This window comes from Daphnia magna, linkage group LG5, assembly GCF_020631705.1.
Source record: "Daphnia magna isolate NIES linkage group LG5, ASM2063170v1.1, whole genome shotgun sequence".
Lineage (NCBI taxonomy): Eukaryota > Metazoa > Arthropoda > Branchiopoda > Diplostraca > Daphniidae > Daphnia > Daphnia magna.
In genome coordinates, this window is record NC_059186.1 from 7921547 (window position 1) to 7934497 (window position 12951).

Genomic DNA, 12951 nt, shown 5'->3' on the forward strand with positions numbered 1-12951 from the left:
TTCGTTATCAATTGGGATTTTTACATTTTACGACCACTTCCAATTAACTTTGCACTAGTCTTTGTTTTCAGAAAAAAGGAACGGAGCAACACGATGAGGTTTTACTCACGGTTTAAAACTTTGGATTTTTTCTATTGGATTAAAAATGATGGGAATGACAATTCATTAAAACGATGAGTGGTATGATAGATGATTACGACGTTTAAGATAATGGAAGGTCAAAAAGACCTCTTCGTCAAAGAAGCATCATCAAGTACGATCGGTGTTTCTTATCCAAACACGAATAGACGGTTTCTTCGTTTTTTTAAATATTCAAAATCGAAAACGAAGAAAAGAAAAAAACAAAACAAACTGTCCCCTAATCAGAAACATCAGTCAACTTTCTGATGTCATTTGATGAGAAACACAGCAAGAAGTAATTACATCAAGTTTCTGTTGATCAACAAAGAGAAAGGTTTTTCGAAAGAAAAATAAAACTTTTTCACTTAAAGATAAACAGTTTCAATACTGTTTACAAAACAAATAAATTAAGCAAGTGCAGAGTCAGTGACTGTGAAGCACCTCTGTCTAATGAAAACTATCTAATACATCTAGGAAATATCATCCTAGTGATATTAAAACATTTTGTCTGTACCGGGTATGACAATACTAATTCATTTTGAAAGAATTTCAGAAGCTAAAACTGTCAGCAAACCAATTGTTTCTTCAAAACTTGCAGAAGTTGGATTGTCATCATGTGATCTGGTGATTCCATGATCAAATAGATCCATTTTTGGATGGTGTTGAGGTATTTCAGAGTTGTTTTGGTACACATATTTTGTTAAATCTAAAAGCTACAATTTTTTTAGGTTTGACATCAATCTGGTTTGTACAATTTCACTTAGTCATAGTTTTCTGTATAATTCAATAACAATTAATTTGTTTGGTTGTTAAAGCAAAAACAAAAACAAATCCAACTTGATCATCAGCGACCAACCATTGTGACCCTGGGGTTACCCGGGCCCCGGGGCAACAACAACGGTGCCATTCGGAGATAGATTACCGCTCAACTCGTCCTTTATGGCGTCCTTTTCAACGGCTGGATTCTTTCACATCCTTCAACCTTAAGGATTATTTGTCCAGATTCCGAATCAACTGACACGCTAGTAAATGGAAGTAAGACTACTTCATACGTGCGGTGTTTGCCACTGATTGAGAACAACTCGTCAACAGCTAAATCGCCATCTACGTCATACATATCGTCTCTGAATCCTTTTGAATGCAGACAACCAGCTTATGTCACCGTCTCAGTTTGTGAAACTTAGCAGCTTTTCCATTTCCCTTCAGCTACAAGAAAGTACTCAAGAAAACAGTGGGGCATTTTACTACTAGGGACGTCCGAAACTGGAACCCCTTGGAAAGCAAACTTTTGGAATTATACCGCCCCTCGTCCCGATTGATCCGTTTGAAATGTTTCCCGCGCTGTGTTCAGTCACTATCATGGGCGGTTACTAATGTATCCATCCATCCTACTCTACCGTTCCGTTCCAAGAACGGTTCCAAGAACGGTTCAGCAACAGCGCAACAGATCAATCACTTCCTATTCAGTGCATCAAACACAACGATTCATTTCATCGCCCGTTGTCTCAGGCCTGCTCACTTTGCAAAATGTGCCTCGCAAAATCATTTGTTCACAGTTTGGAGGTATTTTGGGGAAGCTAACTTCCGCCTCACTTCTTCCTTGGCCTGTACCTTTAACGTTATTGGCGGAATTCCTCAACAGACAATAGCTACCATCCTGCCTTACGAACGAGGGCACAATACTGTTTGCGTAATAGTACTTATTCATTGGTTTGACTAACTTGGCCTGATAATCGTCTGCCTTTAACTTTCATTCCACAGAAGAAACCAGTACTATTCATCCCCAAGGGATTCAAACCTTTGGAAACGATCACTTAATTGCAGTGTCAGGTGGTTATAGAATTTTTCAAAATAACGCCCTTAATCATACACTTAACTGAGTTTAAACCACGGTTATCTTCATAGAAAAGAAAAGTATTATTTGATTATCCAATCAATCAAAACCAGAGAAGGGCATGCGGACAGTGGACCCCCCGACACCAGCCCCCACCCCTACCCCGACACTAGCCCCCCGACACCAGCCCCCCCGACACCAGACCCCCCGACACCAGCCCCCGCCCCCCGACATTGTTCCACCACTATTTGGAATGGGGGCCCCCAAAAAATGCGCAGGGGGGCTGGTGTCGGTGAAGCACACGACACCAGCCCCCCCCTTCTTTTTAAATTCGTTCAAGTTTACGAATAATATAAAGGATATCCTCTGCTGATATGTGTAGTTTTGTAAGCCTTTTAACAAGGCATGACGGTTCTTATGTCATCATTTTGTTTCCCTGCACCCAGTGATTAGGATACTCAAGTTTTATTCGGGAAAATGGGGAATCGTATTTCAGTTCAACTAGCACATGAACTAGCAGAACTGCAGAAAAAATTAGAAAATTGCTCAAGCGCTTATTAGGTTATTCATTCTTCAAAAACTTATTTGTTTCCATGCGAAATTAGTTCGCATCCTACTAAAAACTAAATTGTTCTGTAATCGAATTAATTTTTTGAAATATCTTTTATTTTTGTCCTGCAAGGTACAATTTTGATTAAACAAGGTACAGTAATAAGATAAAAAACAAACAAGAAGAGTCAGTAAATCGGGTTGGCGGTTGGTTAAAATGGGTTGTCGGCTCATCGGCTCTTTACACAGCCGTCCTTTATTTTGTAATATTCAGGAAGAGGCTGATAAGTGTTACACTTATTTACGTGTTGTGCTTGACTTTTGCTTATTTGTTTTTTAGGTAATATGAACGACAACCCAGCCAAGTGACTATAAATGTTCCTCTCCATATTGTGTCGATTTACTGACTCTTCTTGTGGTGTCGCCTTCCTGTGCGACACCAGCCCTCCATTCCAAATAGTGGGGGAACAATGTCGGGGGGGCTGGTGTCGGGGGTGCTAGTGTCGGGGTAGGGGTGTGGGGCTGGTGTCGGGGGGTCCACTGTCGCATTCCCCCAGAGAAGAAACTATACGTATCTTTTTTTTTGGTACCGATTGTTTTAGGAACGCCTCTTGAAGCAGCCCTGCGTAATGGTAGTGGAGAATTGAAAATATGGGAACTGGAAACTGCAAGTATAATTGATTCAGCTATAACCTTCATTTTTCAGGAGATATATCAAATCTATGGAAACTGGTCAGCCCTTCACTAGAAATTAATACTGGCAAAAACAGCAGCCAAATTATTTCAATCAACGTCCACAGGGCTTACTTTTTGTTCATTTTTTATTTTGAACATAATTTCCACACAGGTGATTAGAAAGACAACAAATGGAAAATAAAATAAATCCGCCAATAGAATAAACAATATTTTTTCCGCTTGTACCCGCTTTGTACCGGACACTTGCTTTGTTCGGTCACCCCTGACCGCAAGTTTTTGCGTAGCTGCCATTAACACCCTCGTTTCCTTTAACACCACCTTTTTTCCGGCCAAACCAATTAAAGCTTTGCATCGAGTCAAATAGGAAGAATACATCTTTCGTACAAAGAAAATTGGATAAAATGGTGCGTTAACTTACGATGGAATAATAATTATCAACAGTTCTTTTACTGCTTGTTATGGAATCCGGATGTTACAACAGGCAGAGAACCGTAATCAATGGGCATCATTTGGTCAAGACTCAAGCGTGAAATCGCCATCAACAGCAATGGTCAATGGATACGTTAAACAAAGATTTCCTTTTTTACGATTGCAAATCGAGTTCTTCAAAAACGCTATTCTTTTTTTGTTGTATTGTTTTTTCTTAACTTCCTGATCGTCTGCCTGACTTATCTTTTGCAAAGAAAAAGAAAACAAAAATTTTAATTGAGGCGAAAGTTTTACATAATTTTGAGTATTATTGCCGCCATAAGCAAAGCAGAACAAAGTACTCATTGTAATTTGTAATTGGCCTTTTCACTTTTGTCAAAATCGGCCAAAAATGACATCTCTTGAAATTCTCCAAAAATCAGACGGCATAATCGAAATTGAACGCTGATTTCGATTTAGTCATTGGTTTTCTCTTAAGACTAGCCGTTTAAAAAATTAACGAAAACAGTTCTGTTAGCACACCAACTTCATTTATGGTTTTTAACATGTAAATGAAAAACTATAAGACCAATAAAAAAATAAACCTGATTTCCGAGATTTTCATTCAATTCTGAATCTAAATCATGTATTTTAAGCCAAATTTAAAATTTGGCCAAAAATGAAAAAGTGGGAAGGGTATAGCCTTTTCACTTTTGTCAAAATCGGCCAAAAATGACATCTCTTGAAATTCTCCAAAAATCAGACGGCATAATCGAAATTGAACGCTGATTTCAATTTAGTCATTGGTTTTCTCTTTAGACTAGCCGTTTAAAAAAATTAACGAAAAGAGTTCTGTTAGCGCACCAACTTCATTTGTGGTTTTTAACATGTAAATGAAAAACTTTAAGACCAATAGAAAAATAAACCTGATTTCCGTGATTTTCATTCAATTCTGAATCTAAATCATGTATTTTAAGCCAAATTTGAAATTTGGCCAAAAATGAAAAAGTGGGAAGGGTATAGCCTTTCCACCACCACCCATGACCATTTTGAAGACGGTGAGGGGAAGATGGTCAGCTTGAAGATGGTGAGGGAAAGACGATCAGCTTAAAGACGATGAGATGAAGATGAGGACTTGAGGATGCAGAAGAAAAGGTAAAGATCCGGATTGATTTGTTATAAACGTTTTCTTTAAAAGATTGCCCGGGCATACTTTTAATTACATCGTTCCCTTAAATTCATCAAATCCAATACCTGACAAAGTCGTTGAAACATAAGACGCCGTGAAAATACGGGTGCTAGATGTTGAATTTTTGCAGTCTACACATGGGACGGTCGATGAGGCAGAAAATGTGGTTCCGGATGATTAATTGTCTTGTTCATGCTAATTAGTTCATCGCAAAAATGGATCCATAATTTAATCTGTGGTCTAAATCATAATTAAAGTTGAAAATATTCTACTTACGGAATGGTGAAAGTGAAGGATAAGCGCGAGGCAAATAGCAAAGAAGGATTTCTTTATCCAAAAGACGTGTTTCATCATTGAACTTTACCTTTCGACAGCTTTGAAAATACTGTTTGGTATGTGCCGATTTATTTAAATAACATGGGCACTTTTAAATCTTTGTCTCCCATGTTATCTTTCATCAAATTTTGTCACCTGCAGGAACCAATGAAACTAGACTTGAGGCAAAAGATCAAAATTTATTAAAAGGTTTCCACATTCAGCAGCACTAGGCCCTTGATTTCCCTTGCCCAAAATGGCTGCTTTTGTCAAAGCTGCCATAATGCTTCCACCAGAGTTCTTAAATTTCTGCGGGTTTTCCTTCCACTGTAAAGATTTGAATACTTAGGAGCGTGTTGATCAGAAAAATATGTTGCAATTCAAAAATACCTGTTGAGCCAAGGATTTAAGTATAGTTGTGAAACCAGGTTGGTCATAGTAACGATCGTCGGGAGGATAGTACGTGCCACCGTACACTGGTTTCAACTCAGGGGTCATCCAGACACTCATTCGAAAGCATGCTATTGTCTTCGTGTAAGAGGGAAGGCTCACCGTATCACATGTAAAGGAGAAAAAGGGCAAAAGACTAATAATTTTACAAATAATAATTTACAAAAAAAATTTCCTGGAAAAATAACAGCTTTTTTGGAGATAAAATTTTTTGTATTATATCAGCACAGAGGTATAGTACACGATTCCAAAAGATTTTGTAATAAAACTAACTACAACTTAATTAAATATATTATTTTTCATTTCCCTCCTATAGGGCCCGAGAGGACAAATACCGCAGGTCGGAATTCAGCCTTGGCAACTCAGCATCCGATCTTGGTCTATGAACGCGAAGTCGTCGCAATGAACGAACCATCCCTCTATGACTCTGGTTCCCCTTTTTTATACTCTGTCCATCTAGCGGTCACAACTTTAAACCTATGGCAATCTGTTTTATTTTTAATAAAGCAATCCGTAAAACGGATTGCCATTATGCCATATGCCCATCATCTGAAGACAGATCTGGACACCAGATCGACTCTTCAGAGCCCGAAGTAGTAAAAAAAAAAAAAACTGCATGAATTAAAAAAGAAACAAAACAAAAACTAACATATTGGAGAGGGCCACGTAATTACGTTGACGCACGACACCAATCTTGAAACGAGCTTTGTAATTGGGCTCGTCCCAGCATGGGAAAGCAGAACGTGCTGATATCGGTTGGAAATGAGTCGTCACCAAGTACCTATCAGCGTTATATAATCAATCAAGCAGGTGAATTCACGTGTTTTTTTCTAGTTATCATGTTCTGATTGGCATTTTCTACCCCCAAATGACTTCCATCTTGGTCCTTTTTGTGTGCAAATGAAACTCATTTATGGAAGGAAAGCGAGCTTTCTTTCCATCTTGAGAGCATCAGCTGGCAGTGAACCTTTTATGTGAAAAGGTCTTCTCCAATTCAATAAGCATGTCACTCTACCAGTCTACTAGCAATCACAAAATGAAAAGAGTGCTGTTGTCCGGGGAAACCCAATCTTGGATTCTTACTCTTTTGACTACCTTCTAGGCCCTTTGTGCAAGACTGACAGAGCAGTGAAAAAAACCTCTTTCAACTCCTTGTCAGCTGGTATAGGTTCTCTTTATAACAAACTTCCATTTATAACTCTCTTGCCTATTTAGACCTGGACAGCTAGCCCATAAATCTTGACTATATATGAACTACTATATGAAAGTCGAGTCCTTCTTCGACGTGTCCACAATGACTGGGTCTTACGAAGGCAATGATGAGCGAACAGGTCAACAGCGTCGCTAAGATGAGCCCAATAATGAAGACGGCCTGCTTCCTCGAACACGTCGCCACCGGTGGGTTCGTATAAAACTCTCCTTTCTCGTAATTTATCTTCCCATCCTCTGTCGACGTAGATACAAAAATGAATCAAATTAATGGAACAATCGTACACCAAAAAGACAATCAACACAAAAATGAAAATAAAAAACAAAAACAAAAAAAAATAGATCCCGAACCTATTCCAGCACTTTTGCTGGCCATGCTGGGGCCGGTGAAGACGCGGTCACTTCGTCTTCGTGATAGGCGTTAGGCCCGGCATTGCGATCCGGTCTTCTTCTAGCGCTACTATCCATCCTTGTATTTCTTTTTACCGAATCGAACATGAAACTCTTTTGTCTATATTCTCTCTAACCGATTCGATTATCGGTGCACGGTAGAAAATCGTTCAATATTCCGCACTGTCTTTCCTTTGTTGTGACTAGTTAGGGTAAGGGGAGCATAAGAGAGAAATCCATGGAAAAGAAATCAGATTTTTCTTTCACGTCACGTCATGATGATTCTCGAGCGCTACTCGAGTAATTGTAACGAAACTACCCTACACTCAAGTAATTAAATAGGCAATAAAGTTAGCTGCTAGAATTCTCATCTGAAGCCTTACTATTTTAGCTGTTGCCATCAATGAGTGTGTACAAACACGAGAGGCAACATCAATCCTTAGATCAGCAACAAACTTTCTGGATTTCGTCCAAGTGAATGAAAGTTCTATGCAAATAACCATGAAAGCTATTACGATATACGGAACGACATGCCCAAACAAAATGGCCACCGGAGAGATTCTTTCCCTTTCCCTAGCCTTTTTCCCTTAAAATTCTATTGGCTGGTGCTAAGACGTCGGCCATCATTTTTTCGAGGCGTGCGAGAAAATGGTTTCGGCAACTTTTTCTGCGAATGTTTTAAGGATCGTTTTCGTTTCAAAGTAAAATATACCTTGAAACCACCAAAAATGGGTAGCTCTTTTCAAGGGCTATTGAAGACTTCCATATGGCTGCATGAAATAGGTTGGCGTTCAGCCGAGATTATCAAGTCTTGAATTTCACGAAACTACTATTTACCGCCATCTGTGAGTGAATAGTTGTGCACGAATCCACGGTTCAGGCCATGACGAAAACGAGTCCGTTGAACTCAGTAACAAGTTAACGACCGAGTCACGTCATCTAAGCAGAGCATCGGCTGAACTAGATTCATATGAAATGGTTGTGTTGTAACACATGAAAAAAAATAAAATAAAATAAAAATTAGTGCCGCCAAAGGAACACATAAAATTTGTGAAAATATCTTTTACTTTTTCTGTACTTAAAACGAAGCTCGAATCGTTAGTATTAAATTAGTATAATCCACTTAGCTGTTTTATTTGCCTAATACGCTGTTCTTTCTTTTTGAGTTATTGCTCTGTAAGACAATTTAAAAAAACAGAAAGCTTAGTCACAATTAGATATCCAGTGAGTTAGGAAACATTCATATCACGGTGTAAAAACGACCCAAGTTATGCCTGAACTAGATCCTACCATAAAAGGAAACTAGATGGACTACAATTTGCTGTATCCCTCAATAGTCTAGGCAAAATAATTTCTATTTTCTATTTGCGACTGGTTTTTTCCCCTATGCTGTTTGCCTTATTTCTACTTCCAAAAGGCGCCTCGTGGCCTAAATAAGGTGCGCGGAAACACCTCTCTTTCATCACTCGAGTTCTTTTCTCCACCATGTCGGCAGCTCTACTACTCTTTTGCCACCAGCTTCAGACGAAAGGATTGTTCTTCTATGTCTTGATGGCGATTTGTTTCAATGTGCCAAAAATCGGTTGTCAAGTGTTACCCATGCAAGCATCTACCAAGAATATTCCTCACCAAGTATTCGTTGATTGGCTGATACAAACCAGTTCGCCAACTGCTCTAGCTTCCAACATTAGTGAGCATTGCATCCATCACACACAATATTACTTAACAGCACTCAATCGACAGCAATCATGGGCAGTAAAAAGTAAGTTGTTTCATATCTTTTTGTTTTCCTCCGGTATTTTCATAAGAATATTTACGATGTAGTGTACGAATCTTCTGGGCGATTGGCGGAGCAGTTATTCAATACTGATAATCAAAACGTGCACCACAGTACGGGTTTGTTTGATGAATGCCTTTCCATCCAGCCGGAGGATGAGCCATTTCAAGGGCAATATTGCACCGTTTTCTTTGAAAATGAATCAGTCCGGGAACACGAAAACGACCATGACTATCACAGCCAGGCTATCCTGGAAACGGGCAAAACGGCTGTTTGTAAAGAAGGAGAACCCAAAGAACATAAATCAAATTTTTTAATGCCTAGTGTTGGCTTTTGCCTTCCGTCTACTTGTAGCGCAAGTGATTTGCGCTCTGCTGTTGCTCAACTGGTAGGACAACAACTCATCAACAAGACTAATTTCACTATGGTGGTCATTACAAACGAAAATTATTGTTACTCACAAAACAAGATCAACACCAACACGATACGCGACGATAAGCTTGCAATGACCGTAATGTACGTATGCAAATTCACATCTTTCACCAAACTTTCTCTTTCACCAAGACGATTAATCCGTGTCAAACTTTCTTTTAGAACTGCCTTTTGCCTCCTGATTGCGCTTGTTTTAACAGCTACCATTCACGAAATTTGGAGTGGGGCATCGCCGAGCTGCTCGGATGTTGCGCAACAGACCTTCCACATTAAATTTCTGCATTGTTTCTCGGCAAAAAGAAATTGCCGAATGCTATTCTCGACCAAAGATGATGTCAAGGACAGTTTAGCCTGCTTGCATGGTATCCGAGTTGTAACGACTTGTTGGATCGTTTTGATACACGTAGCAGGAGAATTCACTCAGCGAATGAGTTACACTAAACAATTGGATGTAAAGGTATTGAATTTGTATACGTTTGAATTACGGTATTCGTAAAGTAGATTAGACGCAGTATTAAAAGGTTGTCTTTGTACACAGAACGCATCACGATGGGAATTTCAAATCTTCACAAATGGATTGTTTGCGGTCGATACATTTTTCTTGATGAGCGGCCTTTTAGTCGCATTTACGCAAATTCGCCAGCTGGATCAACATGAAGGTTTCTTTAATATCAAACGTTTCTACATCCGCCGATTCGTCAGGTAACAACGAATTCAAAAACGTAAAAAAAACATGACAGCTTTCTCACGTATTCCCAGTTTAAAGGTTGACACCAGTCTATGCGTCCGTACAGATTTTCTTAGCGACGTTATGGTCGTACGTTGGGACGGGACCCGATTGGAATTACGTCCAGCAAATGAGCAAGAGCGTCCGTCAAAACTTGTGGGCCCACATGCTTTATATTAACAACTACGTTGCCGTAATCGATCAGCAATCGAGTCTGAGCAATCCGTCGACGGGCATGATCGAGGCGTGGTATCTCGCCTGCGAAATGCAAATGTTTTGGATTAGCCCACTGTTTGTCTACCCGCTCTGGCGTTGGAGGAAAACTGGTCTAATATGGACAACGACTTGTTTGCTGTTTTTCTCAGGATTTTGCATGGCTCTGTTTATAGCCTACGACATACCACCGACCGTCCTTTTCAATAGACCGTAAGCTTTTTATGAAACCAAGTCAAAATGTTTCCCTGTTTTTACGCATTCATGTGCTAGGTCAGCAATGCAGAAACTCGATGAGTACTGTCGAAAACATTATCACCAAACCATCGCGCGAATTCCACCATACGTAATGGGGATTCTACTTGGATGGTTGTTACATAAGAACAAAGATAGCAAAATCAACATCAACAGAGTAGGGAAAAAGTTATGTCTTTGTACGCACTTTTAGAAATTAACTTTTAAAAAATGCAATTAGTTTTTAGTCATCGCAGGATGGGTGGTATCTTCATCGATTGGTTTGCTCGTTATTTATGGTATGATGCCTTACCTGGATGTGGCCAAAACTCCTGTAATCAATTCCTTCGTCCGGGTTTCGTACGGAGCGTTTCATCGTTCATCCTGGGCGATGGTCGTCGCTTGGCTCATATTCTCCTGCACTCACGGATACGGAGGTAGCCAATTTTCATCACTCCATAAATTTGCTGTCAAATTATTGTCACTGTCCTAATTTTTCTATTCAGGCTACATTCACACTTTCCTATCGTCAAAGTTCTTCTTGCCTTTAAGCCGGTTGAGCTATGCAGTCTACCTCGTCCACTTCGCTTACGTCAAAGCATATGTCTCTCATATGCGTAAGCCTATGTATATAACGGAATATTATTTTTTCACATCTTATCTGGGAATATTGATGATCGCCTTCATGTTGGCTTCAGTCGTATTCGTCATCATGGAAATGCCATTTATGAATTTGGACAAGCTTCTATTTCCAAACAGCCGGGAAATTAAGAAGAGTAAGTTTAGATTTAAACGTGTGATTGGTGTGCAAAACAACACTCAGTGTGCGGTGAACTTTAATTTTCTGTTTCTTTCTTTTTAGCAAAAAAAGAAGGTGTAACCGGCTTGCTAACGAAGAACAAGTACCACTAATATACGCTGCTGATGTTTGCTGCACTAGAAGAAGGATAAAAGATCAGTTAGAATTTACGTGCTGTTCCTTTGAAAAATGAGACATACGGATATCATAAAATACATGTTTTGTTTTTGGTTTATTAATTATAAATTTACTTGAAGTAGGATTTTCATGTAGCATTCCGTGTCAATTTCGGAGCTTTCCAGCCCTACGGTACTTCCCTTTCTAGCACAATTTCGTCCGACGTACGCGTGTAAACCGCGTCTGCCATCTGCTTAGTATACCATACCTGGTATTTAAAAAGAAAAGACAGGAATTACGCAATAATCCTGAGCTTGTGCCTGCTAAAACAACTGCCAACATGTGAAAAGCAACCCGAGAGCAACGTGAACATCCAACAATCACCTCCTTTTATAGCTTAGACTACTAAAAGAAAGGGATAAAGTACGCCAATACAGCGTTCCTTAAATGAACTATACCTGTTGGTTACGAAAATGAACACGAAAAGTCTGAGTAGTATCCGATAGCTGTAAACAGACAGTAGAATTAAGGCAACTTCCATTCTTCTTACGAACCCGAAACCAAGTTTTCAATTATATGCTGAACTAAATTACGCAGATAATACCTTACAAGGTGCACAATCAAAATTTGTCAATTTTCATTCTTTAGTCAGAGCGATGAACGCACAGGGTTTGTCACTGTCCTCCGTAACTATTTACAACGTTTGTTTCATGGCAGCAATCTTTGCGTTCATCGTGACTGCGGAGCGTGCATGATGCTTGAAGATTGCGACTGCGTTATTGAGGAAACAAGTACGTCCACAGTTATTGGGAAAACTGCTGAAGCGGTTCGAACATTACCGTAAGAATCTAAAAAAGAAATCGTGAAACAAGTCAAGCAACGGTTCTGGAGAAATCCGATGCACAACATGCATGTCCCCGTGATCAAAATCTGTCGTCTTCCATTCCGATCCAATCTGTTCTATGTTTGGTATGAAATGAATAGTGTCTTTGCACCATTATTAATTATTCGATACGTTTCGTGTAAGAGGTTCCATTTCTACAGCCGGAGAAATCCATTCGCATTTCAATTCCTCTTTTTAGTTATTCTTCTCTGTATCATTTAAAATCCAGCTGCCAACAACATTTAACTGAGAAAGATCTTTGTTGTTAGCGTTCGCATCACATGTTGCCTTCCGCATAACTTTCTGTAATTAGAACTAGACTAGCAAATGAACATGCATATTGCTGAAAAGAAAACTTGACTTCCGGCTCTGAAGCCTTTAGCAATGTGGCAAGAGCCCGCAGAAAGTGGTATACTATACCTCCTTAATATGGGGTCACGTCTCGTCCTTAATCGAGTTTGACGTGCATTCGTTACGTAATCCTGAAGCTGGAAACGCAGTTCCGCATTCCAAATAAAGAAAATCCGTCGTTGTGGTGGCGTGAAAATTGCATAACTTTCGGTCAAAAAATTCAACGGCCCACCATCTGATCAAAGTAGTTCCTCGTCA

General features: G+C 39.5%; 1 protein-coding gene and 1 long non-coding RNA gene across 2 annotated transcripts; one reads left to right on the forward strand and one right to left on the reverse strand.

The window, feature by feature from the left end:
* Positions 1–4653: 4653 nt before the first annotated feature.
* On the reverse strand, positions 4654–5682 carry LOC123472364. The gene is made up of 3 exons (XR_006646784.1): positions 5502–5682; positions 5073–5438; positions 4654–4991 (listed from the first exon to the last, which is right to left on the reverse strand). It is a non-coding gene; the product is annotated as an uncharacterized LOC123472364 (long non-coding RNA).
* A 2928-nt stretch (positions 5683–8610) lies between these two features.
* LOC116922812 (nose resistant to fluoxetine protein 6) lies at positions 8611–11577 on the forward strand. The gene is made up of 9 exons (XM_032929245.2): positions 8611–8922; positions 8985–9453; positions 9532–9826; positions 9908–10071; positions 10136–10522; positions 10583–10721; positions 10785–10980; positions 11050–11319; positions 11406–11577. The coding sequence occupies exons 1-9, from the start codon at positions 8646–8648 to the stop codon at positions 11453–11455; spliced, it is 2247 nt and encodes a 748-aa protein (XP_032785136.2). The 5' UTR covers positions 8611–8645; the 3' UTR covers positions 11456–11577.
* The last annotated feature ends 1374 nt before the right edge of the window (positions 11578–12951 follow it).

What these genes read in the sequence shown, in the direction of transcription:
- LOC116922812 (XM_032929245.2), top strand. Translation starts at nt 8,646, where the DNA reads ATGTCGGCAGCTCTACTACTCTTTTGCCACCAGCTTCAGACGAAAGGA. An exon ending in ACCGTCCTTTTCAATAGACC is followed by an intron (nt 10,523 to 10,582) that starts GTAAGCTTTTTA and finishes TTCATGTGCTAG; the next exon opens with GTCAGCAATGCAGAAACTCG. An exon ending in CTGCACTCACGGATACGGAG is followed by an intron (nt 10,981 to 11,049) that starts GTAGCCAATTTT and finishes TTTTCTATTCAG; the next exon opens with GCTACATTCACACTTTCCTA.